We start from the raw sequence: 27,629 nt of genomic DNA on the forward strand, positions 1-27,629 counted from the left end.
CAAGATATCATTTCCATTAAGATGAGTCATTTACCAGTACACATATATCCACAAGTAAATATTTTTGTATGTTAAAGGGAGTTGAGAATAGTCATCACAAACCTGGGATTGTATCAGAAAGAACTGGGTTCAAATCTGGGGTCTGGCACCAGTGTGAAAACTTGGGCTGACCTAAGTTTCAGGAGACCTGTCATACACCCTGGATCAATATTAGCTATTACCAATTAGTAAATGCAAGGGTTCCCAACCTCAGGTAATTTCCAGAGTGTCCCCTTCCTATCTTTCCTCTGTCTTTGGCTTTATTGCTTCTGTAACTTCGCACATGGCTGTCTCCTGTCTGATTATCTTCTCCTTGTGCCCTAACAGGACAGCAGGACTCTGACTCGGCTTGGAAGGAGCTGGCAGGAGGTGAGTACCTTTCCTTAACTAGCGGCCAGCAGAGTCCAGGAGACAGAGAAACATGCTGGGTTAAGTCCACGGTGGCACGGGTGGTCCAGGAGACAGAGAAACACGCTGGGTTAAGTCCACGGTGGCACGGGTGGTCCAGGAGGCAGAGAAACACGCTGGGTTAAGTCCACGGTGGCACGGGTGGTCCAGGAGGCAGAGAAACACTCTGGGTTAAGTCCACAGTGGCACTGGTGGTCCAGGAGACAGAGAAACACGCTGGGTTAAGTCCACGGTGGCACTGGTGGTCCAGGAGGCAGAGAAACACGCTGGGTTAAGTCCACGGTGGCACGGGTGGTCCAGGAGGCAGAGAAACACGCTGGGTTAAGTCCACAGTGGCACTGGTGGTCCAGGAGACAGAGAAACACGCTGGGTTAAGTCCACGGTGGCACTGGTGGTCCAGGAGGCAGAGAAACACGCTGGGTTAAGTCCACGGTGGCACGGGTGGTCCAGGAGACAGAGAAACACACTGGGTTAAGTCCACGGTGGCACTGGTGGTCCAGGAAACAGAGAAACACGCTGGGTTAAGTCCACGGTGGCACTGGTGGCCGTCCCAGGGGAACCGCAGGAGACCTCGCCCCTCGCTGCTCCCCGCTGCCACCGCTCCCTCATGATCGAGCCCACAGTCTGTTTTCTCTTCCCCAAGGGTGAAGCCACACCACATTCCAGCCTGACACAGACGGGGGAGCTGAAGGGAAGACGCCGAGACCCTGCAGCTGCCACCATGAGCTCAGGAAACCTCGGGGACCGCTCAGGTAGTCAGCTGCCTCCTCTCTGGCTGGTTCCTACTCGGGACCTAGAATGGAGGGTGGTGCCGCCAGGCTGAGTTCACCTGCAGAGGAATCAAGACCCAAGCAGAGGATGGATAAGCATCCTCGAGCCCCCAAGAGAGGCCAAGGGGAGCCCCCACCCCAGGAGGCAGTCCTCACAGCCTCCTTCCCGGCCCTCTCCTCAGGGAGCCACGGCCAACGTGCTCACTTCCTCCCTCCCCTGCTGCCCAGCAAGGGACTCAGAAGTGAGGCCAGAGCAGCCCATGGGGAGGGGGGACAGCAGATGGGGGTCCCCAAGCCCAGGCGGAGCGGGGAGAGGAGGTCCCCCAGCATCCCTGGAGGCTTCTCCTGGCCTCTCCCTTTGTCCAAGCCTCCTCCTGCCCCCAGACCCTGGGGCCTTACCACAGAGGCCGTTTCCTCCAGCCCAGCCACTCTGCGTGGGTCCGTGGACCCTGAACTGAACCCCAGTCTGGCCTTTGCCCCCTCCCACCTGTGTGACCTGGGGTGCCTTACCTGACCTCACCTGTAAAATGAGAATAACATTTCCCTATGTGGTTATGAGGATCAAATATAATGTGTGTCCATGGCCTGGGCCAGTGCCGGCCACACAGTAGGTCCTGCCTGAGTGTGGTTGCTGTCCTCTCTACCTGGGATTTCTTAGTTCCAGGTGGAAATGTCGCCTCTCACCCCCTACCTGCACAGCTCTGTCAGGGCACCTGCTTACCAGGTGTGACTGCCTCAGGCCAGTACTTGTTCTCTTGATCTTAATATCCCTGCAGAGACCCAAGTGTCCAGCTATTTCCCCCACCCACCCCCACCCCAATCAATCAATTCACAGACTCTGTGCTCTGGGTTCCTTCCATGTAAGTCCTGGTTGCCTTTCTCACTTAATGAAGCAGGAAAAAGAGAAAACCTAAACACCCACCAGGCACCCAGATCAGCACCGACTTTGTCTTGTTTCTCAGGGTTCCTCTTCCCCCATCACTGCATTGCTCGGCAACCAAATCACATACTCCCTGGAGCCACCCAGGAGAGCAAATCAGTCACGCTGAAGGATGAAGGAGGGGAGAACAGATTAGAAGCCAGGAGCCCCCAGCAGACTCTGAGATCCTTGAGGGAGGGCTGGGCTGGTGGATTCCTGAGGATACACTCTCCCTATGATACAAGGTGCTCTCCTGTTTATAAACGGGTCAGCTTGGGTCCAGTGGAGCCAGTGGGGAGCTGGGTCCCCTGGGACCAGCCTAGAGGAGAGAGGTGATGGGGATTCATCACAGGATCAGAGCTGTGGATCCCGCCCCTCCCCCCGCCCCGAGGAATCGCCCTCCACTGCCCATCCTGGAGTGTCTGTGATTAGCTGGAAGAATTGTCTCACATGGTACTTTTACGCAATGGTGTGTAGTCGGAAACATGTTTTTAAACTGAGGTAAGACTGGTTTATAACGTTGCATGTTGCATGTGTACAACATCATATTTCTACTTCTGTACACACTACAGCAGCTCACTAGCAAAAATTAGTTGCAAAGAATCCCCATAGGTATACTACAGGGTAGAATGAAGAAATCACCGGAGTTTTTAAAATGTAAGGAGGATTCAAAGTAACGTCAAAGAAACATCTCACAGTTGGCCTTGGATTGAACCTCTGAGCTTTCTGCTCGCGGGCCTTGGGCCTTATCCCGTCTGAGTCTCACTTTCTTCTTCCGGGAAATAAGAATAATGCCTCTCTGTGTGAATACACTGGCAAACACATTTTACATCAAGTCCCAGGCACACACACGTGTACACTAGCCGCCAGTCTCTTACCAGCGATTCCATCACCTCCAAATGCCTGAAACACACGCAGGGCTTTGGTCACGCATTTGGGAAGCGACCTGGCCCCGCTGACCCGAGGCCGCTTACAGTCGTCGTCTGCGTCACCCCTCCCTGCGCATGCGCACTGTCTCACTGTCAAAAACGGGAGCGCGCTCGCTTATCAGGCGCTGCCCAGACCCTGCAGGAAGTGGTAACTTACAAACCACATGTGCCCGGGCTTCACTATCTTTCTAAAAGTTTAAAGTTTTAGATTCCTAAACACATCTACGTCCCACGAGTAGATGATTAGTTCTGGAGGCTGGAAGTCCAAGATCAAGGTACTGAGGGATGGTTTCTGGTGAGCCCTCTCCTCGGGACTTGCAAATCACAGCTGCCTTCTCCCTCTGTCCTCACATGGCCTGTCCTCCGTGTGTGGAGAGAGGGAGAGAGAGAGAGTATCTGGTGTCTCTTCACTTCTGAGGACACCAATCTTATTGGATCAGGGTCCCATACTTTTGACCTAATTTAACCACAATTACCTCCTTGAAGGGCCTATCTTCAAATACAGTCACCTGGGGGGTCAGGGCTTCACCATATGCATTGGAGGATGGGGGGTGGGGGGGAAACAGCTCCGATCAGGTGACTCCATCCCAGCGCCCCAGGTGACTGCTGCTCAGGAAGGTGAGTTTTAACCACTCTCCACTGAATGCCATTTATGTCCCACCACCAATTCTTCTAACCATATTCCCTTTTCCTTCCACCTAGATATCGAGGGCTTGTTTGAGGCTGTCATTGACAATCTCTGGGACATAATGAGCAGAGAAGAACTGCTCCTCCTGCTGACCAAGGTCCTGAACAGAATTGAGACTGAGGCCAGTTTGTCCAGGTAACCCGCACAGGTGCACCAGGAATGTCACCCACATCCCCCGCCCCAGGCTAGCATCCACTGGCAGGCACACCTCCTCCAGGCAGGACCCTACAGTTGGAGTTGACGATGTTCCTTCTCAGGATTTCATGAGGACTGTTTCCTCCATGTCATTTGCTGGCAGTGAACAACCTCGTGTTGAGAAAAGATAAAACCTGTCAAGAAGAGGCAGCTTATGTGACCTTGGATAAGACACTGTGCTACTCTCAGCCTTAGTTTCCTCATCTGTTCAATTTTATTCTGAAGATACTGAGATCATGCAGGCAACATGCTTAGCATGAGAGCTGACACAGAGTCGGTGCTCAATTACTGTTAACTTTTAAAAGGCTTGTTGGGAAGAGGCGGAGCTAAGGGTCTCCTTCCTGGAGATGAGCACCAAGCAGGACTTCCTTTGGGACAAGTTGGCAAATCCTGACACCGACATCACTTTGTGTTGCTGGGGATTCTGGCTGGAGCCCTTTGATTCCCCATCTCAGGAACTGTACCAACACTGCAGGATCATGATGGCCCATAAGGCCGAGAGGCAGGAGTGGGATTGGATGGAGCTGGTGGGATCCTGGCTCTAGCCCTGCCCAGCTCTGGGCCTCTGGGCTGAAGACCTGGAGTCTCAGATTTGTCATGTGTCCAGTGGGAATAGCAGTTCCATCTGATGGATTGTGGTGATGGCCTCAGAGGGAACTGCAGGGTCAGAGGCAGGGAACCAAGTGCAATCATCTTGTCCAAAGGCCCAGGGAGGCCTGGACCAGGGTCAGACCCAGGGGTCAGGATGGAGCAGAGGGGTCAGGTTGGATGATGCGTAGGAAGGCTTAGGCAGCAGTACCAGGACTAGAGTGAGGGGAGTGGGCCCTTAGGACACAAAACCGAAGGGGCTGTGACCCTAGCAGAGGCCCCGTGAGTGGGAGAGGGGACATTTCTTCCCTCCCTGACTTGATCCCCTCATGCTGGACATAGAGGACCATGGGTGACTGTGTCCTCCACACCCTGTCTGGGACCTGGGCTTCTCCACTGCCATCTGGGACCCTCTTCTAATCTACGTAGAGCAGCCCTGACCAGTGGGAAGGCCGTGTGGCTTAGTGAGCCCTCCAGCGTCAGAATGAGTGGCTGCCAAGTTTGTGTAATTTGCGGGACTCTGAGGAGACTCTCGAGTCCCCACCAGAGAGGAGAAGACTTCCCCCAGCAGCTCGTGCACGTGCAGGGCTCTTCAGGCTCAGCCCTTCATATGCAGGTTTCCTACAGTCTCTTGAATGTTGGAGAGGTTCCCTAAAGTTGCACATGGCCGTGAGGTGCAGGCATGTGAAGCTGTTACCTGGTAAAGTGCGAGTTAGGGGGGTGACCCCTGAGAGGTCGGGGGTGCTGAGTGATGGGTCAGGAGTCAGTGAGGTGGCTGGAGAGTCCAAGGGGATCTGAGGTTCACAGTACATCTCCTGCTTCGCAGTCAATTGGGGCAGTGGATGGACCCAGTGAACTTCTGCTGGGAAGGTCGAGGGCACAAGGCTTGGGAGACAGCAGATGCCTGGTAAAAATGATCATTAAGGTCCCTTCTAGTTCTGAGTCTCGGGTTTTGTTTTTAAAAATTCTAAGTACACAGAGTTAGCCAAACTGCAAAGCTCGAAGGCACGGTCCCCAGGACTCTCCGTACTTTGACAGTAACGGCAAATTTGGGAGGTTCTCAAAGCTACTCTCAGGCTTGACCATTCCCTAGAAGATGCACAGAACTCACTGCAAGCCATCACAATCCCAGTGATGGTTTATTACAGGAAAGGATGCGGGGGCCCATCAGCCACAGGCAGAGTCTTGGTGGGTTTCGACACGAAGCGTCCATTGTTCTCAGGACTCGTTACTGTGCTGGATTCAGTGTGTGGCAGGGCACGTGGAGCAGTGCCCACCAGCTTTCACAACCTGTTTAAAAACAAATTATCCTGCCCTGTCGTCTCCAACCCCTCCTGAAGTCCCTCTAATGCCCTAGTGTCCAGCTCCTGCTGAGGTCAGAACTGATATCATGGGACTCAGAGGCCCCGTCACAGGTCACCTTGTCAGACTGGTGAGTGGCCAAAGGCCCAGGCAGATGAGGACACTCCTATCAGCCAGAATATTCTAGGGGCCTCAGGACCACTTCCACATAGCCAAGGGCAAAGAGCAGGTTGACTCCTCACTCCACGCTAAGCTTCTCTGAATGAAGCTTTTCTGCCCTAATCCCACTTTTCTTTGTTCATCTGCGGGGTTTCCACTCTCCCAGCTCTTTGGAAGTGATGCTGTTGAGCTGCCTCTGGGGCGTCTTTATCAAATAACTTCTCTTTTTTGGCCAAGCGCAGTGGCTTGCGGGATCCTAGTTCCTTGACCAGCAATGGAACCCATGCCTCCTGAAGAGGGAGCACAGTGTCCTAACCACTGCACCACCAGGGGCGTCCCTCAAATCCCTGTCTTAGGTTAAGCGTATCCTAAGGTGACCTTTGCTTATTTATTTGATAATTGAATAAGTATGTGGAGCATCTACCAGGTACAGAGATGTTGAAAGAGAAAAATTTACATTTATAAAATTCCTTTCTGTTTGATTGATAATAATATCTCTGTGATCTATGCAGAATAGTTATTATCGAGCCTATTCTACGGACAAGCAAAGTATCTTTCTAATCCCTTGACCTGCGTTGTTACAGGGAAGACATAGATGCACTACATGTGTATCTGAGTGAATTGGAAAGCGACTTGGCTGGGGAGCACCAAAAAGACCAGCTGCACAGGAAGAGGTTTTTGAGAAGGTTTCCTCAGGTGAAACGGGAGCTGGAGATGCTCATAGAAAAGCTCCAGGCACTTGCAGACAATGCTGAGAAGGTCCACAGGGACTGCACCATCTCCAACGTGGCAGCCGCCTCCGCCGGCGCTGCGTCTGGAGTCCTGACCATCCTTGGCCTGGCTCTGGCACCCGTGACAGCGGGGGTCAGTCTGGCACTTTCGGCCACTGGGTTAGGGCTGGGAGCAGCGGCGGCTGTGACCAGTGTGTCCACCGGCATCGTGGAATATGTAAGCAGGTCGTCAGCAGAAACCGAAGCCAGCCGCCTGATGTCAAGTGGCGTCAACAAATGGAAGATGCTCCTGGAGGTTCTTAAGAGCAACCCCCAAATTGTTTACACAACAAAGACATTCACAGAGGCCGTGGACTGCATTGAAATGATCATCCAGGGCCAGGATAGCGTCAGTGCCAACCCTGGCTTAGCACCCAATGTGAATGTCTTCGCGGGCACTGGGAGAATCTCAGTCTCAGGCATCCAGCATGTTGAGGGAGCTATCAAAGGCACGGCTCTGGCAATGACCAAAGGAGCCCGGATCATCGGTGCGGCCACTGCAGGTGTCTTCCTTCTGGTGGACGTGGGCTTTCTGGTGAAAGAGTCAATGCACTTGCATGAAGGGGCAAAGTCAGAGTCGGCAGACAGGCTGAGGCAGCAGGCCTGGGAGCTGGAGAGGAAGCTGGAGGAGCTCACCCGGATCTATGAGAGTCTGCAGTAGGGCCTGACTCACCACCCTCAGAGCAGTGCAGGGACACGTGTGGGGCCAAGGTGTGGAGGAAGCTTGTTAGAGGGAAAAGGAAGGCGAGATGAAATTGATGGAGCGGGATGTTAGGAATCTGGCATCTCTGTAGCTGAGCACAGCAGGGGAGGGAGGGATGCAGGTGGCAGATGGGGAGAGGGAAGGAAGGAGCCTGGAGCCTGGGCGGAGGGAGGAGAGGGGACTAGAGAGTGAGGGGAGGGGAGAAACCACTTGTTTTGGACTAAAGAAGACACTGGGGGCAGAAATAAAGGGAGAGGCGGGGGAAGCTAGCAACAAGAGGCCAGGAATACGAAAGGGTTGCAAATGGGAGAAAGCTGAAGGGTTAGGATTGTTGGGATCTGGGAGAAGTAGTAGGGGCTCCTCTCTCACCCCTCCCCAGGGTTTGATGTCCCAGCAAGAAGAGAGTCTCCCCCTGGGGGTGGTCTCTGGCCCTACTTTTCCAGTATCAACTCACCTTTGATCCCAGCAGGTGTATCTTAATTAGGCAGTGACATCTTTTGTTTGTTTTTATTGAAGTGTAGTTGATTTATAATATTGTGTTAGTTTCAGGTGTACAGCAAAGTGATTCTGTTATACATGTATCTATCTATATATCTATATTCTTTTTTGATTCTTTTCCATTACAGGTTATTACAAGATATTGAGTATTCTTCCCTGTGCTGTACAGTAGGTCCGTGTGGTTGACCTAGTTTAGGTCTGGTAGTGTGCATCTGTTAACTCCAGACTCCTAATTTTTCCCTCCCCCCCACTTTGGTAACAATAAGTTTGTTTTCTATCACTGTGAGTCTGTCTCTGTTTTGTAAATAAATACATCTGTAGTCTTTTTTTTTTCCCCCAGATGTGCCGAACGGCTTGTGGGATCTCAGTTCCCCCCTCCAGGGAATGAACCTGAGCCACAACAGTGAAAGTGACAAATCCTAACCACTAGACCACCAGGGAACTCCCTGAACTATATTTTAGACCACATATAGGTGATATCATATCTTTGTCCTTGTGTGACTTACTTCACTTAGTATGATCATCTCTAGATCCATACATGTGGCTACAAATGGCATTATTTCGTTCTTGTTGTGGCTGAGTAGTATTCCTTGTCTATAGGTATCACAACTTCTTTATCCATTCATCTGTCGATGGACATTTAGGTTACTTCCATGTCTTGGCTATTGTATACAGTGCTGCTATAAACATGGGGTGCACGTATCTTTTCGAATTGGAGCTTTCATCTTTTCCGGATATATGCCCTGAGGTGGAATTGCTGAATCATCTGGTAGCTCTATGTTTAGGTTTTAAGGAGCCTCTGTGGTGATTTCCATAGTGAGAACACCAATTTACATTCCCACCCACAGTGTAGAAGGGTTCCCTTTTCTCCACACCATCTCCACTATTTACTATGTGTTGACTTTTTGAGGATGGCCATTCTGATCGGTAGAGGTGATACCTCCTTGTACTTCTGATCTGCATTTCACTAACAATTAGCAATGATGAGCATCTTTTCATGTGCCTGTTGGCCATCTGTCTGTCTGTCTTTGAAGAGACATCTATTTAGGTTTTCAGGAAATGACTCCTCATGAGATGGTATTGGTGACTGTGGTGGTGGCGGCAGTGGTGGTGATGACAGCACGGGGGTGGATCCTTTGACAAGTTGCCAGGTGCTCTTTGGGCCCAGGGTGCACTAAGAGACAGTGAGGTTCCCATAAAATTCAAATGTTGTCTTGGAACACAGGTTGAAATCAAAAAAAAAAGAAAAAAAAAGAAAAGAAAAAGAAGAGAAAAAAGAAAAATGAAACCAGATGGCAGCAACAGGGCAAGGAACTTTGCCATGTGTCAAGGAGATCAGCCCTCCTGGGACCAACAGATGCAGCCTCTCTGAGCCTCAGTTTCTTCCTCGGTTGGGGGTGGGGCTACACAAGATATTCCAGGTCCCCCTGGCTCTCCCCACCTTGTGCTCTACAGACTTTGGTTCAATAAACATGAACTGATGGACTGAGGCTTCCTTGTGCTGATGGACGGGCTCACCTGGGCTCCGGAGGCCTGACTCCCCTTCCCCAGGAGCCTCTCTCCCAGCAGCTCAGGGAGCAGGTCCCCCCCCATTGCTCCTCCCGCCTGCCCGCTGGGTCCCCGCTCTCCCATCCAGTCCTTTCCCTCAGACCCTGGTGCCCCGCAGGCCCCATGGGGACCCCCGGGGGAGCCCGTGCACGTGTGGCTTGGGCTGAGCACAGGTGTGTTCCTCCTCCAGCACCTGGGACCCAGGACTGACACGTGGCCCCCAAGGCTGATGGAGATCAGAAGGGCTTGTTTGCAGGTGTGAGAGAGGGTGAGCCATAAATAGAGGGGCAGAGACAGACAGACACACAGCAAACAGCCTCCCCAAGCTTCCTTCACATTTCACCAGGACTCCTGCCAGAGCTTCCAGATGGTCTTCTGTGTTTACCCTTGTGGCACTGCCCCTCCCCCACCCCGTCTAGTCCCCACCCGGGGCTAGAATGACCCTTAAGAGCATCGATCTCCGCAGCACCTGCTTCCAGCTCCTCCACGGCGGCCCATGACTCTTAGCACAGAAGCCCAAAGCCTCCCTGCAACCGGAAGCAGCCTGCTTGGAGCCTGGGGTCCCCCGAAGGCAGAGCTGGAGGCCAGGCTCACTGCATCCCCGGGAGCAGGACTGAGGGGCTGGGGGAGTGCACAGGGAAGGAGGGAAAGTGCATACAAGGCCATGCTCTGACTTGGTCACCCATGTGGGGGACTGCACCTGCCAGGACCTTCTGAGGAGCCTTCATGGAATGGCCTCAGGTCCATCCTCTCCAGGGAGGGAAGAGGGGAGCATCTGAGCGTTGCCCTCACTCCCACGGGCCTGCTCTACGGGGCGCTGACTCTCTGTGTTTCCATGTGTGGAGCACGTGAGCCCCAAACCTGCTCCCATGCCTGGAGCCCAGGGCAGGAAGCAAGAGACCTGGGACCTGGAAATGAGCCCAGGACCTCTCCTAAGTCACTCCCCAAGTGCTGCAGTGCCTTCTCTGTCCTTTTTACAAACTATCCTCGGAAGACTTTTCTCAGTGCCTCTAACTCCCTCTCAGCCAGTGTTTCCCTGAGGCTTCAACGGGCCCTTCCATTCCTTCCTGAAGACATCAGCCGTCATGGCCATCACCTGCCTGACCCCCGGAATCACGAGTTCATTCCTTCATCAATTCTTCCTCAGTTCTTGGAGAATTCCCATTCCTGCACAGACTTGGCCTGGGCAGTGTTTCAGGCACTGAGTGATGGAGCCATTTAGTATCCACCCCCGTGTTCCCCTGAACCCTTACAGCTGGACCCCATTGTGCTCAATGTGCCTTTGATGCAATTCCACGCTCACCCCTGTGTCAGGTAAGATTCCTCTGGTTCTAAGCAGCAGAAACTGAGTCTAGCTAAGTGAGCACAAAAGAAGATCCACTGAGAGGGAACCAGGGCAGGTCAGAAAATGGAAAGATGGGCCACATCTCCACAGTTCAGGAAGGACAGGAAACAGGGCAGGTCCCACTCCAGGAGCTTATGGTCTGTCCCCTGAGGCCCCTGCCAACAAAAGGCTTAGTTTCAAACACCTGGAATCCCAGTGTCAGATTCCCAGGAGACAGAAGAGCTTAGGTTGGGGGACTGTATTCTTGGACCCATAAGTCAGGCTGAAGGATGAGGAAGAAGAATGGGTAATAGGGACACAAAGCCTTGGGGGAAAGTCTCAGGTCAAGAGGCACCAGATGCAGTGCTTCCTGGATACACACGTGCTTCTCAGACAAGCAGAGATGACTCTCCTTACCCTGTTCTGCACCCAACCCTCCCACACACAGCAGGAAGTGCATCCTCACCTCCCAGCTGGGGACAAACACAGAGAGCCTGTCCCTGCTGCATCTCGCAGCTCTGCCATGGAGTGGGGGCCCCGGCACGACGCCAGCGCTTCTCTTGCTCCGTGGGGCGTCTTTCTCAGTATTGTGCATGTATGTTATACATGTGGAGGCAGCAGGGAGGTGCAGTAGAGACCTCGGCCACCATGACCATCACTCCTCTGATACAAGTCTATAACTGGGGATCCACCCAGGGTCCCTCTTTCCTGTGGGGAAACTCACTCCTGTGGAGCTTGGGCTGGGCCATCGCTGTGTTAGCACTGTCACCTGGGCTCCTCACTGGGTCCTCACAGCACCTGGGAGGGCAGGGGGTGTTTCCCCACTGAGAACAGGAGGAAGCTGGGCCCGGGGTCCAGGAACATGGCCGAGGCCCCCGCCTGGGAAGGGCCATCCTCGGGTGGGGCCTCTGGGCTGCCTTGTGCCTCTTCCCTGGAGTCACTGTTGAGCTGATTGGTGGTGAGGACGCAGGGGTGTCCTGTCCAGGAGAAAGTGAAGCAAGCACATGGTGTTTCTGTCGCACTACTCATCCTGATGCCAGGGCGGTGGACCCTCCATCCTTGGAGCCCAGACTACATGGCTGTCTGTCCCCCACCTGCTGTCCTGTCGCACGTGGGGAGAGCCGAGCAGGGGTCTGTGCCACACGCGTGTGCCCGCCAACCAGGACCTGAGTCCCTCCTAGCGGGGCCTCTGTGTGCGGTGTCTAGTTTCTGTCTTGGCCCTGGCGCTGGGTGGTGTTCAGCTGCTGCTCCAGTCTCTCAAAATCACTTTGAATCCACATTGACTTGTTCTTTTTCCAGAGGGTGCCGTCCACTGGGCCTCCCGCTAGTGGCTGAGAGCTGATTCTGGGCAGAGCCCTCCCTCCAAAGCCAGGAACAGTGTTTTCAAAAGACGGGGGCATGGTTATGACCTACTGCTCATTTCCCTGAGAATGAAATTAAAATACTGCATGAACATTTAAGATTCAGAAAAGTCTAGAGAAGGAAAAAAATTGTCCCAGTCCTACCCAACGATGACTACTGGGCAGCTTTTTTTCTGCAAGGCCTTTTCCCTTTTTCTTCCTTTTTTTAAACATGGTTGTGATTTTGGATTTTTATTATGAAACTTCTAAATATTTATGCAATGAAATAGAGAGAATAGTGTAGGAGCCCATGTGCCCATCACACAGGCGCCTTCAGGACTCAATGACTCATGGGCAGTCTTGGCTCCTGGTGCGTCTGGTCGCCCTGCCCATCCGGCTGCGTCATTTGAAGCACATCTCGGACATTTTGTCGTTTCTTCTGTAATAACTTTTAGATCGTCCCCGTTTATGTTAAAAAGGTCTTTGCAAATATATAAGTTTGCTCTGCCCATATTGTTGGGTATTTAGGTTGTTGCAACTTTCCTCATTATAAATAACACAGAGGAATAGACAGAGAAGATGTGGTACATAGGTACAACGGAATATCACTCAGCCATTAAAAAGAATGAATGCCATTTGCAGCAACATGGATGGACCTAGAAATTGTCATACTGAGTGAAATATGTCCGACAGAAAAAAGAGAAATATTGTATGATATCACTTGTATGCAGAATCTGAAAAAATTTATTCAAATAAAATTTACAAAACAGAAGCAGACTCACAGAATTAGAGAAGGAACTTATGGTTATGGGGGGAACAGTTTGGGGGAGGGATAGTTAGGGAGTTTGGGATTGACATGTACACACTGTTATACTTAAAATAGACAAGCAACAAGGACCTACTGTATAGCACAGGAAAATCTGCTCAATAGTATGTAGCAACCTAAATGGGAAAAGAATTTGAAAAAGAATGGATACATGTATATATATAACTGAATCACTTTGCCCTACACCTGAAACTAACATAAGATTGTTAATCGACTATAATCCAAAATAAAATGAAAAGTTAAAAAAAATAAAACTGCAGTGAACATCTTTGTGCAGGAAGCCTTTTTTCCATCTTTAGGGCTGTTTCTCTGCAGGTGGGCCCCGCAGGTGACATTATTGGGGCAAAGAGAATGAGGCCTAAAGGCTCCCTGTATCTGACTCCCTGCCCCTCGGGTGTCCCCCACAGGTTGACTTTGCCATCCAGGCCTTGGCCAAGGCCGCCTGCGAGCGCATGTTCCACTGGCTGGTCCTGCACATCAGCAAGGCTCTGGACAAGACCAAGAAGCAGGGCACCTTGTTTATTGGCACCCTGGACAACGCCGGCTTCGAGATCTTTGATGTGAGCTTCTCCCTCGACCCCCCTCCCGCCTCCTGAGCCTCTGGGCTGCCTTCTCCTTGGGCTGGGATCCTCTCTCCTGTGGCGCCACAGCAATCTGAGCTGGACACCCCCTTCCTTGTGTGGACACAGGAGACACCAGTTGGGTGTGTTTTAAGCTTAAACAAGGTGCCCTTTGCCAGCCAGAAATGCTGGCAGGCATGGGACCTTCTGGATGGGGCTCTAGGAGGCCTCACGGGCAGGGGCTTTCTGTTGATTTATTCTCCCAGCAAATATATCCTGAGTGTTCTGACAAGACATCATCCCTGCCCTTAAAGACTTTGGGGTCAGGTAGGAAAAACTGATAATTGCAGGAGATCAGTGGTTTTTAACCTGCACTCCATGGTATATTTCAGAGGAACCATGAACTTGGGTGGGGGAAAAAGTACCTCTTTATTTTCACTAAACTTTCATTGAAGTAGTGCAGTTTTTTCGTTTGTGGCTTGAGCAGAGTATGCAAAGCACAGTTGCGTGAGCAGTGCCTGTGATCTGTCACCATGGAAATCAGCAATTTCACTGGAGGATTGGGACTGCCATGTACACACTACTGTAAATGAAATAGATAACTGATAAGGACCTGCTGTGCAGCACAGGGAACTCTACTCAGTACTCTGTAACCTCCTCTATGGGAAAAGAATCTGAAAAGAGTGGATATATGTCTATGTATAACTGATTCACTTTGCTGTACACCTGTACAATTTTGCTCTACAAAATTGTAAATCAAGTATATTCCAATAAAATTTTTAAAACATAAAATTAGAAAAAAAAAGAAATCAAATGTTTTCACATCACAACTGTCATTGAAGAGATGTAATATCATTTACGTCCATCTCCATTTCAAAATTCTGGACGTTATTAAGCCCATGGCTTATGCTCATTAATAAACAATCACCGTGTATTCCTATGTCATAATATTGTGATAATTACATTTCAAGATAACTTCTTTTTTTCTTTTTTTTTTTAGAACTTTAAGAAGAAATTAATTTTTATTTTTTGGCTGTGTGGGGTCTTGGTTTCTGTATGAGAGCTTTCTCTAGTTGTGCTGAGCAGGGGCTACTCTTTGTTGTGGTGCGAGGGCTTCTCAGTGTGGTGGCTTCTCTTGTTGCGAAGCATGGGCTGTAGGCACGCGGGCTTCAGTAGTTGCAGCACGCAGGCTTAGTAGTTGTGATGCGTGGCCTTAGTTGTTTCATGGCATGTGGGATCTTCCTAGACCAGAGCTTGAGCCAGTGTCCCCTGCACTGGCAGGTAGATTCTTAACCACTGCGCCACCAGGGAAGTCCCCATATCTTCTTTCTTTTAGAATCTATTTTATGCATTTAAAAACATTATTCTGATATAAGGGGCTTTACCAGACTGCTGGTGAGGTCTGTGGGCCCCAGACCTCAGACACTGCTGCTGGGTGTGATGAGGGGAGGTCCACAGGGGGTGGCACGGAGGGGCCCCAGGACATTCTTCCCAAACACCAGTCCCCTTCCTTCCCCGGGGCTCAGGGACAGGGGGAGGTCAGGCATCTCTCTGACCTTGTGTACCTCTCGCAGCTGAACGCCTTCGAGCAGCTCTGCATCAACTACACAAACGAGAAGCTGCAGCAGCTCTTCAACCACACCAGGTTCCTCCTGGAGCAGGAGGAGTCCCAGCGCCAGGGCATCGAGTGGCACTTCATCGACTTTGGCCTCGACCTGCACGCCTGCACTGACTTCATTGAGAAGCCACTAAGAGCCCCACCTGCAGGGCCTCACCCCTAGCCTCTCACTCTGCCCCTCTGGGGACTGCCTGTTCCTCACCCCCAGCCCCTGTGGCTTGCGTGAGTGGGAGGGGGTGGGGGCGTGTCTCGTTCCTCTCCCCGTTGGTGCCACCTGGAGGGATAGCCCGGGGCTTCGATCTGGTGCCAAGAAATCTCTCCAGGCAGCTGACGAGGCGGGCATGTGACTGGTGGCCCAGTAGCCTGTCTCAGCAGCCCCTTGGGGGGTGGAGGAGCTCAGCAAGCCTTTCTGCGTCTTAAAGAAACAGACGTGCTTTTCTGCAGCGAGAGCTCTTCCCAGATGCCTGTGCTGCAGCCTGGACTTGTGCAGACCCTGGAGTCGAGGGCTGTTCCTGAAGCTCGGGCCACCCTCCCTGAGAAGGTCCACAGCCCCGAGCTTCTGTCCTGCAGCCTCGGCTGTGGGCGGACAGCGAAGGCTGGAAAGCTCTTCCCCTTTCCCATCAGTTGACACTGGAAGCTGTTGCCAGGGGCAGTTTGGTCACCTGTTTGGCCTTTAGGGTGTGGAGGAAGGGAGCTCTTTAATGGAGTCTGAGCTGCCTCTGTTTCTGGGTGATCCCTTGCTGAGAGTTAAATACACTGGACTCACGTCCTCCCAGAATCCCGAGCTGCTTGGGACAACGTTCACCAGCTGCACGGAGATGCTAAGTGATCAGAAGGCCTTGGAAGAAGTCTGTGCATTTTGAAAGTTTACCCGAGTTGGGATGAGAGTGGGGGTGGGGTTGAAAGTGTCCACAAGCCTAACAGGAAACAATTTACTTTTGTGATGAGTTTTTTTTAATCACTTCTATTTTCTGAAGAACAAGAACCCATGTGGCTCCCGGGCCTGTCAGCCTGTCCCCACCGTGTCTGAGTCCGCTCTCTCGTCTCATACACTCAGTGTATGGGAGGCCCTTGATCCCTGGGGTGTTTTTTCTTTCTCGGGAGGCTTGTCCTAAGTGTCACATCTCTCCCCATAGTTGTGGGGACATGGAGCGTGTGGGGTGGGGTTGGAGAGGGACCCCAGGGCCCAGGGCGCCTGTCGAGGGCAGCCTCAGGACATAGGTCGGGGTCTGCATGGCCCACCAAACCACCAGGGGACTTCCAGCGCACTCACTGGAGAGCCCTGTGATGGATCATTGGCTTAAGGTGTGCGGGCCGTAGCCTGGACCCCAGGAGATTCTTTTTAAACTGGAACTCTTAAATTGAGTGCTTTCAGTAATGCTTTTTCTTTTTTTCTCCTGTGGGGGAAGCACTGCCCACCTTCCTGTGAGATTCTGGAGTTTCTGCAAACCAGTCTTTGGCTTCTTATGAGGGTGAGAATGGGTGGGTTTCCAGCTCACCTGTGTGACACTGTGCTCCCTCCAGGCAGGCCCCCTGGCATCCTGGCCCTGCTGGACGAGGAGTGCTACTTCCCCAAAGCCACGGACAAGAGCTCCATGAAGAAGGTGGTGCAGGAGCAGGGCACCCACCCCAAGTGCCAGAAGCCCAAGCAGCTGAAGGACAAAGCTGATTTCTGCATCACCCACTATGCTGGCAAGGTGAGGAGAGCACACACAGGAAGGTGTCCACCGGACCTTCTTGGGAGAAACAGAGGCAATTCTAAGACCATGAGCCCCAAGGTGGGGGGCAGGGGAGAAGTATTCTGGTTCTGTGACTCAACCAATAATCTGCCTGGTGGGACATTCAGCCCTCACATGACTCCCCCACTTTGCCAAGCACGGTCACATGTTCTGTGTTGTTAGAAGCTTGCAGCACTCCTGTAAGGTGTTCAGGCTGGGGTCATGTTGTATATTATTGTTAGATGCATTTTCCAGGTGTGCAGGTGAGATATGTGCTAAAGGCACTGGCTCCGGAGTCTGAATTAGAGCTCTGCACCTGTGTGACTTTGGACTGGTTACGTCACCTCTCTGAGCCTTGGCTAACCAGGGGCTGAGACTGGATTTGGAGGCAGGTTTGTGTGACTGCTTTCTCCTGCCCCCTGGGCCCCTAAACAGTGCAGAGGGAGGGAGACACCTGCTTACGTGGGCTCAGCTCGGGATCCAGGCTCCTGAGACCTGAGTGGTGACCCCAGAAGGAAGGTGAGTGTTGGGGGTGCTCAGTCCTTTGGGAAATTTGGAGGAGGCAGAGGGGGTGGAGGAAGGTTGGTGGGGTGGTCAGAGCCCTTCCTCCTTATGGCCTGGCCACCTTAAGGCTGCCCCGGGGTGCTGTGCTGAGGCTAATGGGAGCCAAGGATTTCTTTTCAGACACAATCAAGGTCTGTAAACCCGCCTTGTCTCTGATTGTCTGCTCAATGCGAGGCCATTTTGGGAAACTCAGGCCTCAGAGAAGAGAGGCAGGAGACCAAACAGGGAGACACAGATCTTTGCCTTCTTGTGCTCTGCCAGGCCCTCTGCTCAAGATGTGGGTGATAGGTGGTCCTGTGTGGGGAAGCCATCCCTGATGGAGGAAGTGAGAAGGGCTTACTGCACAATGCCAACATTATGGTCCCGGTTTTGCAACCCTGAGAGAAAAAGCCAAACTGTAGATATGTCAGTATAACAAGAGGGGCATAAGCTTAGATCTATGTGTTTTACAGGCAGAGACAAACCTAGAAACTTTGGAGTCATTAAAATCACATTCCCATCACCCCTTACATGGCCATGTCAGAAGGCCTGGTGTTGGCCTCCACTCTGCCCACCAAGAGCTATGTGACCCTGGGCAAGTCATTTCCCCAGGAATTGTTTGTTCAGATCTCTTACCCAATTTTAAAAACTAGTTTCAGTTTTGTTTTGTTTTTTAACAGACTCAACTTCTAAAAAAATTATTTTATTTATTTATTTTATTTAATTGGTTGTGCTGGGTCTTAGTTGCAGCAGGCATGCTCCTTAGTTGTGGCATGTAGCCTCCTTAGTTGTGGCAGGAGGGCTCCTTAGTTGTGGCTCGCTGGCTCCTTAGTTGCATCATGTGAAATCTTAGTTGCAGCATGCATGGGAGATCTAGTTCCCTGACCAGGGATTGAACCTGGGCTCCCCGCATAGGGAGCACAGAGACCTAACCAATGCACCACCAGGGAAGTCCTGGTTTCAGTCTTTTCATGTGGATTTTAGGCTCTCTGTGTGTTGGGGATGTTCACCTTTGTCTACTTGAAGTATAGCAAACAGTATTTCTTGGTCTCTTGTTGTTTTCTGGCCTGGTTTATGGTGTTCTTTGCAATTTTTAATTTTTAGGAGGTCAAATAGATGAGAATTCCCTTTATGGCTTCTGGAATTTGTATCTTGATGAGAAAGGTTTCCACAACTCAACATTATTTTTTAATATTTCTTCTAGTATATTTGTAATTTCTTTTTCTTGCTTATATTTAGATACTTTTGGGATTGATTGATTGATTGATTAGAAGCTTTTTGTTTCTTTGTCTTCCTCACCCCCCTTCTTCCTTCCCTCCCTCCCTCCTTCCTTCCTTTACTCCTTCTCCCTCTCCTTATTCTTCTCATTCAAGCAGAACATATTTAATGGGTACCTCTGTAGTCAAAAAGGAACACACCCTTTTTTGTGCCTTCAAAGGAACCTCCAGTACAGTCAGGAAATGACTCTACCCTCTTCCCCCCAAAGTCCCAGACAAGCAGGTAGGGAACACAGAGGGAAGGGGCTGGAGGAAGCTGGGCCCAACACCCAGATCTGGCCCAGCCACCCTGGGCAAGGGGAGGTTTTGGAATGTCCTGCTCAAGGCTCAGGCATTATTCAGATTTTAGCTAAGAGGGCCCACACCCAGCCCTCTGTCCATGATGGCTTGTTGCTCGGGAATCTAACAGGAAACAGGGGTGGCTTTTTGTTTTAGGCTTTTCTGAGTTGCCAGTACACTGACCTTCCTGGAAAAGTCCTCCATTTAGAGAAAATATCTGTTGTCAAGTGGAAACAAGCCTGGGAGAAAAAAGCAGTGTACACTCAGCTGCAGATACCTGCACCATGTTACCTGTTTTGCAATCTTAAGATAAACAGACAAACTGTAGATAGATGTAGATGACATTAATCAATAAACAACATATAATCGGAATAGAAAAGAGTTTTATTTGAGCAAAAGTGAGGACTGGAGCCCAGAAGACAGCCTCTCAGATAACTCTGAGAAACTGCTCCAGAGAAGCATGGTTTTCAGCACAGGTTTATGTCCTCTCAGAACAAAGAACATCAAATGAATCACGGATACTTTCCTTCAAGGTTTCAAAACAAAGCAGGTCAGCACATACACAGCAGGTCAGTATGGCCTTGGCACCTGGGAAGGGAGTCTTGTCATGGAAGGGGTAGCAGCCTTGGATTCCCAGGAAGGGAGGCATCTCATCTTTATTTTTCACATGAACATTCTTTACTTCTGGTCAATGTCCCCTTTTCTTTAAAAATTAAAGCAGATGTACAAATATGTTTGAGGTCACAAATCGGCTGTTCTAGTTACCATAAACTTTAAGTTAACTCATGTATAAGCCAGAATGATTTCCCATACCTCAATATGTGAAAATTTATTTTGCCATTTCCCCACTTTGGTCATCAATCTTTTGATAGAAAGCACTGATGATTAGAATATTTGTCCCTTAGTGCTAGGGTGGTTGCTGCCTGCCCTGGCCCGTCATGTCCCTTGGTGCTATGACTACATCTTTCTTTCTATCTTCCTCTCTTCCTTCCTTCCTCTCTTTCTTTCTTTTTTTTCTCTTTTTTTATTTCCCCTTTTTTCTTTCTTTCTTCCCTTCTTTTTTAAAAAATTGGAATAGATTTGCCTTTTTATCCTTGTTTGGGGTAATTAATTGAAGTAGTGGACAACATAGTGGTATATGGTCTCAGGGAAGCATTTTACAGGCTACACAAATTATCAATCGTATCGAGTTATCACACAGACTTTGTACATGTGCTTTTAGCAGTAGACGGAGAGCCGTGATGCGTGTCATGAGTTGCTTGATAGTCAGGAAAAGAAAGATAATGCATGTTATGAACACAGTCATCACCTGTGAAACAGGGCAAAACAGCGCTTACTCCTGGAGGGTGCCAACCACACCAGCCATTTAAAAGGGTTAGTTCTTCTTACATCTTGTAACCACCTTGACTTCTGGGAAATTCTTTCTGGGTACATCTCCGCCTCTCCAGAGGTATCGATGTAAGTGCAACAAGTCGTATGAGCAACAGCACAGGCGCCTTCTCATCTGGCCGGGAGAGACCCTAAGGCCATCCTGCTATCTAATGCTACTTGGGCTGAGGAGCTTAGGGATGTCTGCAGTGCTGCAGTGCTCTTTGCAAGCTTTTTGGCTACTTGACCAATGGTGGCTGATAGGTTTCTGACACCTCTTTGTTTACATATACTCTCCCATTAGCAACTGAGATTCCCAATAGATTTTGTCACCAGGTATCTTGGTATCTTGCTAACATGACTCTCTTGACTCTGTCATGAAGAGAGAAAGGAGGTTCCTCTCTTTCCTGATGTATAGACAATGGGGCGACATAATGTTCTAATAAACATAAACCTCCTGTTTCTCAGCTATTAAGACATTTATGAGCACATCCTTGGGAAGGTGGGTCAATTCCAATACCACCTATGAAGACAGAACCCGGGGAGCACAAGTGATCCCTCCCAGAGTGCTCTCATTCACAGCCTCACTAATTGGAAATTTTGTCACACAGCAGTGAACAAAGTATATGGCATTTGATATAAGGGAGTTGCTGGCATGATTTACTTGCCCTTTTCTCTTTACACATTTTTCAATTAAGTAAGGTACCGAGTGAGGGGGCCCCCAGGTAAGTCCTGTGCTCAGTCTCTAAGAATTGAGGATAGTATCAGACAAGGGGTGGACATATTAATACGTTGAAGAATTTGAACCTGAAAGGTTAGGCCAGAGGGAGGTTGGTCTGGGTGAGTGGTAACATTAGGAACATCTGAAAAGTCAGGGATACTTATTCTGAGGGGCCTTTCCCAGTAGCTATACTTTGTGACAACTTTACTAAAGAATTTTCTTTCCAGCCTGACTACTGGGGCAACAATATAGGTGGAAATAAAACACTCACTCTCCATTTTGATAGGGAGACAAACATTAGGTGAGCAGTTCCACAGAGCTAGCAGGATGGGTGTCACAGTCCTGGCCTGGGTTCTTGGGTCAGCTGTGGGCAGCTGCTGTCATCATCTTCTCATCCTGACTTGATGGTTGTTTTAAGGTGAGTTTGAGCTTGTCAGTCTTCTCTATAGACCAGTCCCATGCAGAGGCACTTTTGAAGTGGGAATTATGAGTTCAAGAGTTAATTCCCTTTAGCTGCATTGTGCACGAGCTAGCTAAGAGTACCTGATAAGGGCCCTTCCATTTTGGTTGGAGGGAGTCCTTAAATGACGTCTTTCCCTGTGTGAGCAACCTCCTGGGTGCAGGTCATACAGCATCTGCTCTTCATCCAAAGATAGATGACTGTGATCAGCTGCCGAGACCAGCTCGGCGACTCGAGGTGAGTGACGGGTGCCGCAAGCTTGAAGAAGACACAGACACAGACTGAAGAGAAAAGTGGGACCGGGGGGCTCAAGACCTCTCGGATCAAGAGCCCTGCTGACTCATCCCAGGTTGCTTTTATTGAGTTCTTCAGCTAACATTCTCAGGTTACACTCATAAACAATCAAAGGCCTCATATGACTGAGGCAATTATCTTTGTTTGCTTCCTGGGTCCGAGTTGAGCAGGTGTGGATCTGAGCTGGGCCTGGAGAGCAAAACAGCCCTGGGGGCAGGAGACCTCTCTCAGATATTGGGGGTCTGTGCCCCACCCGTGTTGGCCCCTCTGCGACTGTGCCTGTCTTAGGTTGTTCCTCCCTTGAGGAATCTTACCCGTCTCTGGCTAACCAGTCATCCTCCAGGGCCAAACAGGGTGATACAAGGAAGGCTCTATGCACCACCCCTGTTGGCCCCTCTGCGGCTGTGCCTGTCTTAGATTGTTCCTCCTCTGAGGAATCTTACCCGTCTTTGGCTGACCAGCCATCCTTCAGGACCAAACAGGGTGATATTAGTCTCCACGCCCCGTACCCTCAGCTCCTCCACTGCTCAAGCAGGACATTCTGAATCCCATCGCTCGGCCCACATACTTTAACATTTTCAAGGTTTCAGAAAGGTTCCCGAATGTCTTCCCACAATCAGCTTCAGAAACAAGCTTAGAATATCCTTCTAAGAATTCTATTAAACTTTACAATAGTGTGACCTACAACAAAGAGGCATTTTAGATGTAGGTAGTGAATCCAAATGCTCAGTATTTACAAAACTTCAATATCCACAAAGATAATATTACTGAAACATTTTCTCTCAAAATTATCCTCATTTTTTATCAAATATCGTGAAATTAAGACTAATTTGTTTGCAAACTAAGTCTGGTTTCAATAAAGTTGACTTGATTATTTACATAAGTATAATTGATCATGTAGGCCCTTTTAGATTTGGCTTTGCTGGAATTTTTTGTAAATGTTCTCAAATTGAACTTTCAAAAGGCCTCTCAAGGTCAGGGAAGCCATGCCATTAAATTCCATCCACAATACCTACAGATTTAGGTGGATTCTGCTCTTCTTGAGGAATATTCCAAGATATCTTGAGGTTCTTGTGTCTGCCAGAAGTAGCCTTATTCCTCTGGAAAGTCTGTTGGGAACCTAAGAATTTCTAAATTCTGGAGGGATCAGGTAGAGAGGAAAGATAAAATGCTTCAGTGCTGTTGAAAAAGGTGTAATTCACTAAGTTGCTGTAAGTCATGATTAGCTTAAGGGGAAAGGTTCCCTTATGGCCAGAAAACAAAAATTAAAAGCCAGTCAGTAATACATCAGAGCAAAAGGTCATAAACTTATAATCATATTTCTCAGTTCATTCGATCCCATGTAATTAATTCTTGTTTTGCCTGAGTCCATTTTTTCCATTAGTTTTGTTTATTTTGCCTGATGATTAGGGATCATAGTGTTAATTTCAAGAAGTCTATGAGGTGTTTGTTAAGGGTTGTATGATTTGCCCAGTGAAGTGGGTGCCTTGATCACTGGAGACAGTAGAAAGTATAGCCCAAGTGGAAAACACATTTTTTAAACAGTTTCTTTGTCACCGTGAGGCATCAACCTTAAAACATGTGCAGGATTTAACCCATCAAATAAAAATGGGGTTTGCAGGGAGCTGGGAAAAGCCAAGGGGCCGATTTGAGTTTCCCATGGCCCCGACTGTTTAATCCGCAGCTACTGTTTACCCATCTTAATTTCCCTGATTTAGGAGCAGACTGTTGCCATGTTACAAGGACATCAGGAGGCAAAAGTATGACAATGAAGGGTTAATTTTTTGTAGAAGCAGGTGGACTTTATCTACATGAGCCATAATTATGATAGATTCTCTTGTTGTTGCCTTTGCACTACAGGGCATTTCCCTAATACTTGGATTCAGCGCCTCTAGTGAAAGCCTCAGTTGTGATGACGATAACATTTTACATCAGGACATATAAGATTTCCAGGGACTTCACATAACTTTTGGAACACTTACCTATTTATATAAACATAACAGAAAGAAGGCTTAATGTTATCTTTTATTTGACAATGCTTCCCATGTAATATAATATGCATAATTTAATATCTCTTTTTGAGATGCTTCAGGACAATATCACTTTATTTTCCCTTAAAATCCATTTCCTTTCTTCATAATTTCTTTTACTAAAAACACACATCTTATTTTCCTTCTATATTGAAGTGTTTCCCTTATTATTTGTAGTAGGTTTAATTACCTCCACATAATAATTTTTAACCCTTGGAAACCTTAATCTCTAGCAAAAACCAAGAAGGAAGTAACTGAACAGTTTGTCCTATTAGCATTTCCTGATTGGCAAGCATGTAAACACATTCCGCAACCTCTAGAAATACACATTTTCTCACAGCATGATTTCTTTTCTCAATGTGGTACAAGATGTGTGTCCAATAAACAGAAACATCTTTAATTTTTCTCTAATAAGAAGATAAAGTAGGTAAATGTAGATATTGTCAGAGATTAATGTTTCGGTATTTTTATCTTAATTGAAAATGATCTGCATATTCAATGAATTCCTATCATTTAGTTTAATTTAATTTAGCAAAACTCTAAAGTTTCAAGTTACCAAAAATCTAGAGAAACTATTTTTAGGTAGGTGTATCATAAAGCATAAACATTCTTCAAGAGTTCACCTAAACACTTTTATCCGATTTATGTCTATATTATTACTGATGAAAATATCCTACCAAGTTAATTTCCTTGTTGGCAAATTTTGTAACAGATAACATGAACTTACTGAGTTTTAGTAAACCTAGGTATCATAAAATTATTATGGGTTCCAGTGGGTGGCTGTGATATCGACCAGGGTTCTTGGCCTTCCAGGATCAATAGAAATTAACTAGAGGCTAGACAGGAAGTTCAGGCAAGGCTTCATTGGGGCCCTGCTGCTACAGAGGGCAGTGAGAACAAGCAAGAGGTTCCCTTGCTCACTCACTCCTTGGGGCGGGGGGGAGGGGCAAGCCTGCTCCTTATATGGGGTGAGGGTAGGGGTGAGTCTAGCGGTCGGGCTGGAGGGGTGGCTTATGTGGTTTGCCCAGCCCTTAGGTGGTGTTGTGTGCAGGGGGCAGGCTCAGTACCCTGCTTTAGCTCCCAACACCCTGTTTTTGCTCCAGGCTCTTCAAAAGTTGTAGTTGGGGTTTTTGGTCTTTTTGTATTTTTGGGGTCCAGAATTTTCCCCACCGCCACCCCCGCACCGCAGTTATTTTTATTCCCATATAGTTTCTTTGTATTTTGTTGCTCAAGGAGAGGTGTGTCCAGGTACAAGTATCGCAGCAAAGGGTCCCAGGTCCCAGCCTATCTAACAACCGCGGTGAGAGGGGCACGAAATCCCTGCAAAATGTCAAGTTTGTATTTAGCGTCTTTGCTAGGCTCTGCTCTGCATCTGCCCCTCTCCCTGATCTCCTAGTTTCATAGAGATATTTTTAAAGTTTTTATTTTATTGAAGTTAGTTCATTTATAATGTTGGGTTGATTTCTGCTGTACAGCAACGTAATTATTATATATATATTCACATATATATATTTTTTCCATTATGGTTTATCTCAGGATATTGAATATAGTTCCCTGTGCTATACAGTAGGACCTTGTTGTTTATGCATTTTCTATGTAATAGTTTGCATCTGCTAATCCCAAATTCCCAATCCATCCCTCTGCCACCCCTTGGCAACTACAAGTCGGTTCTCATAGAGATCTTCTGTAGGCGAGTGGTCCCAGCACAAGCAGCATCAGAACCACCTGGGAACGTGCTAGGGCACTTAGTTAGTTAGTTAGTTGGTTGGTTAGTTAGTCAGGCCCCTCCCCAGACTAACTAAAGCAGAAACTCTGGAGTGGGGACCTTCAGGTTCTAAGAAGCCCTCCAGGGGCTTCTAATGTTCAGTCAAGTTTGAGAAGCCTGGGATGGAGCATCTTCTCGAGGACCCCCACCTGCAAGGTAGATACGGTAATAGTATCCCCGTGGTGTTGCAGAAATTGGTCCGTTGAGAAACCAAGCACCACACTCGGAAGGTTGAAGAACTCAGGTTTATTAAACTGGTGGCCTCAGACGAGCTAATGCTTTAAAATTCTGGGCCCTGAGTTCAGGGTGAGCTTTACTTTTATAGGGGTCAGTGCACATCGTTACAGTTAGCATTGGTAGATTGGTTACTTGGTTGCTACAAGCTGCAGCAGTTACAGAGCACAGGCGTTTCCAAACAGAAACTTGCAAGAGCAGGTGCAGAACATTCCATATTTATCAAAACGTCTTATGGTAACATTTGATTGTTAGGTCATCTTGTTTCTTTCTCTGTGCAGCAAGCATATCTTACAAAAGCAGAACGAGCATGAAGTTATGTTTAGCTGAGTGCAAGTTTCTAATCTTCCTCTTCAGTGGCACAGGTGAGGTTGTGAGGCTCAGGGAGGTGACTGGCTCACCCGAGGCCACGCAGGTAAGAGGTGGTAGAGCTCAGGTTTGAACCCAAGAAAAGCCAGTGCTCTTTCCACATCGCCCTGCACCTCCACCCCTGGGCACCTCCCGTCACAGTGCCACCTGGACACAGGGCCCAGGGCCCAGCTACTTCCAGGGAGGCTCCACCCAGCCACTCCCTGGGTGCAGCCCTGCCCATGGACCCCTCCCTCTTCACCTGTCGTGTGTCCTTTGGGGCAGGGCCCTGCATTCGGCTCCAGTCTCAGGGTCTGATAACTAATTTACACTCAAGTAGAAATGGTGGATAATGGCTTCAGGGGTACCTGCTGTTTTTTAGGGGATGTCCATGGTAACCAGCAAGAAAGTGAGCTCATGGCAGGGTTCCAGGCTTCTTGTCAGAAATGTGTGTATGTTTTGGTGGGAGGGCTGTGGACCCCCAAGCACAGGCAGAATGGTTTGTGGAAACAGCGCAGGCCCTGCCACGGCTGGGTCATTCCCGTCTAGGGGCCCGGGCAAGTTACTTCATTTCCCTAAACCTTCATTTGCTTACCTGTAAACAGGCAGGATTCCTACATCTGGTTGCCTTGGGAGGGTCCATGAGATAGCCTTTACCAGGCGCCCTCCCCTCCCCAGATTGCCCTGGCAGGCTGCTGTGAGCAGACCCCAACCAGGGCAGAGTCACCCCAGGTTATAAAGTAGGCAGGTCCCTTCCTGGGACAGCACTTAGTGCCACCCATCTGTGCCACCTGCCAAAGGACTGCCTGGGGTGTGAGTGCCTGGCAATCCCTTCTTCTGGAAACCTTCCCCGATGCCAGCCTGAGCTCCAGCCCTGTGGGAGGCAGTGGGGGCTATGGAGAAAGCCCTGGGCTGGGAGTCAGGGGCCCCTGGTCTGGTCCAGGCTTTGCCACCAACTCTCTGTGTGACCTGGACAATTCCCTGTCCCTCTCTGGGCCTGAAACCTTACCTGAAAAATGAGAGTGAGATGTAAGTGATAGGGATAGAGTAGGAGAGTTGCACAGGTAGTTGTAGAAGTCCCAGTAGGGGATTATAGATAGAGAGGGAAACCCAGGGAACTTTGGGAAACCACTGTAAGTTCATGATCGCTCAAGAAAACTATGGGAATGTTGTGAACGAAGCAGGCTTGCTTAACTATAAAGCCATGAATGAAAGTACAAGATATGCCCCAGGTTGTTAAGTGAAAGAAAAAAAAATGAGGCCTGCATTTTGCTGGTTCAGCAAGCTAGTGATCCTTAGGACCTAGGACAGGAATTTAAGGGAAAGGCGACATTCCGAAGTAGGAGACCCTCGTTATATAGAGAACTGAGATGATACAACATATTTTAGTATATATTACCACACTTCT

General features: G+C 49.1%; 2 protein-coding genes across 2 annotated transcripts; both read left to right on the forward strand.

Annotated features, from left to right (window-relative positions):
- The first annotated feature begins 895 nt into the window (after positions 1-895).
- On the forward strand, positions 896-9,467 carry LOC130856343 (apolipoprotein L2-like). Its single transcript, XM_057740448.1, has 3 exons — positions 896-1,199; positions 3,768-3,888; positions 6,582-9,467. Exons 1-3 carry the CDS (start codon positions 1,055-1,057, stop codon positions 7,426-7,428), a joined length of 1,113 nt encoding a protein of 370 aa, XP_057596431.1. The 5' UTR covers positions 896-1,054; the 3' UTR covers positions 7,429-9,467.
- Positions 9,468-11,915: 2,448 nt separating this feature from the next.
- Positions 11,916-26,922, forward strand: LOC130857582 (myosin-9-like). Its single transcript, XM_057743340.1, has 6 exons — positions 11,916-11,951; positions 13,414-13,566; positions 15,141-15,334; positions 16,713-16,881; positions 18,822-18,945; positions 26,900-26,922. The coding sequence occupies exons 1-6, from the start codon at positions 11,916-11,918 to the stop codon at positions 26,920-26,922; spliced, it is 699 nt and encodes a 232-aa protein (XP_057599323.1).
- The last annotated feature ends 707 nt before the right edge of the window (positions 26,923-27,629 follow it).

This window comes from Hippopotamus amphibius, chromosome 7 (genome assembly GCF_030028045.1).
Source record: "Hippopotamus amphibius kiboko isolate mHipAmp2 chromosome 7, mHipAmp2.hap2, whole genome shotgun sequence".
Lineage (NCBI taxonomy): Eukaryota > Metazoa > Chordata > Mammalia > Artiodactyla > Hippopotamidae > Hippopotamus > Hippopotamus amphibius.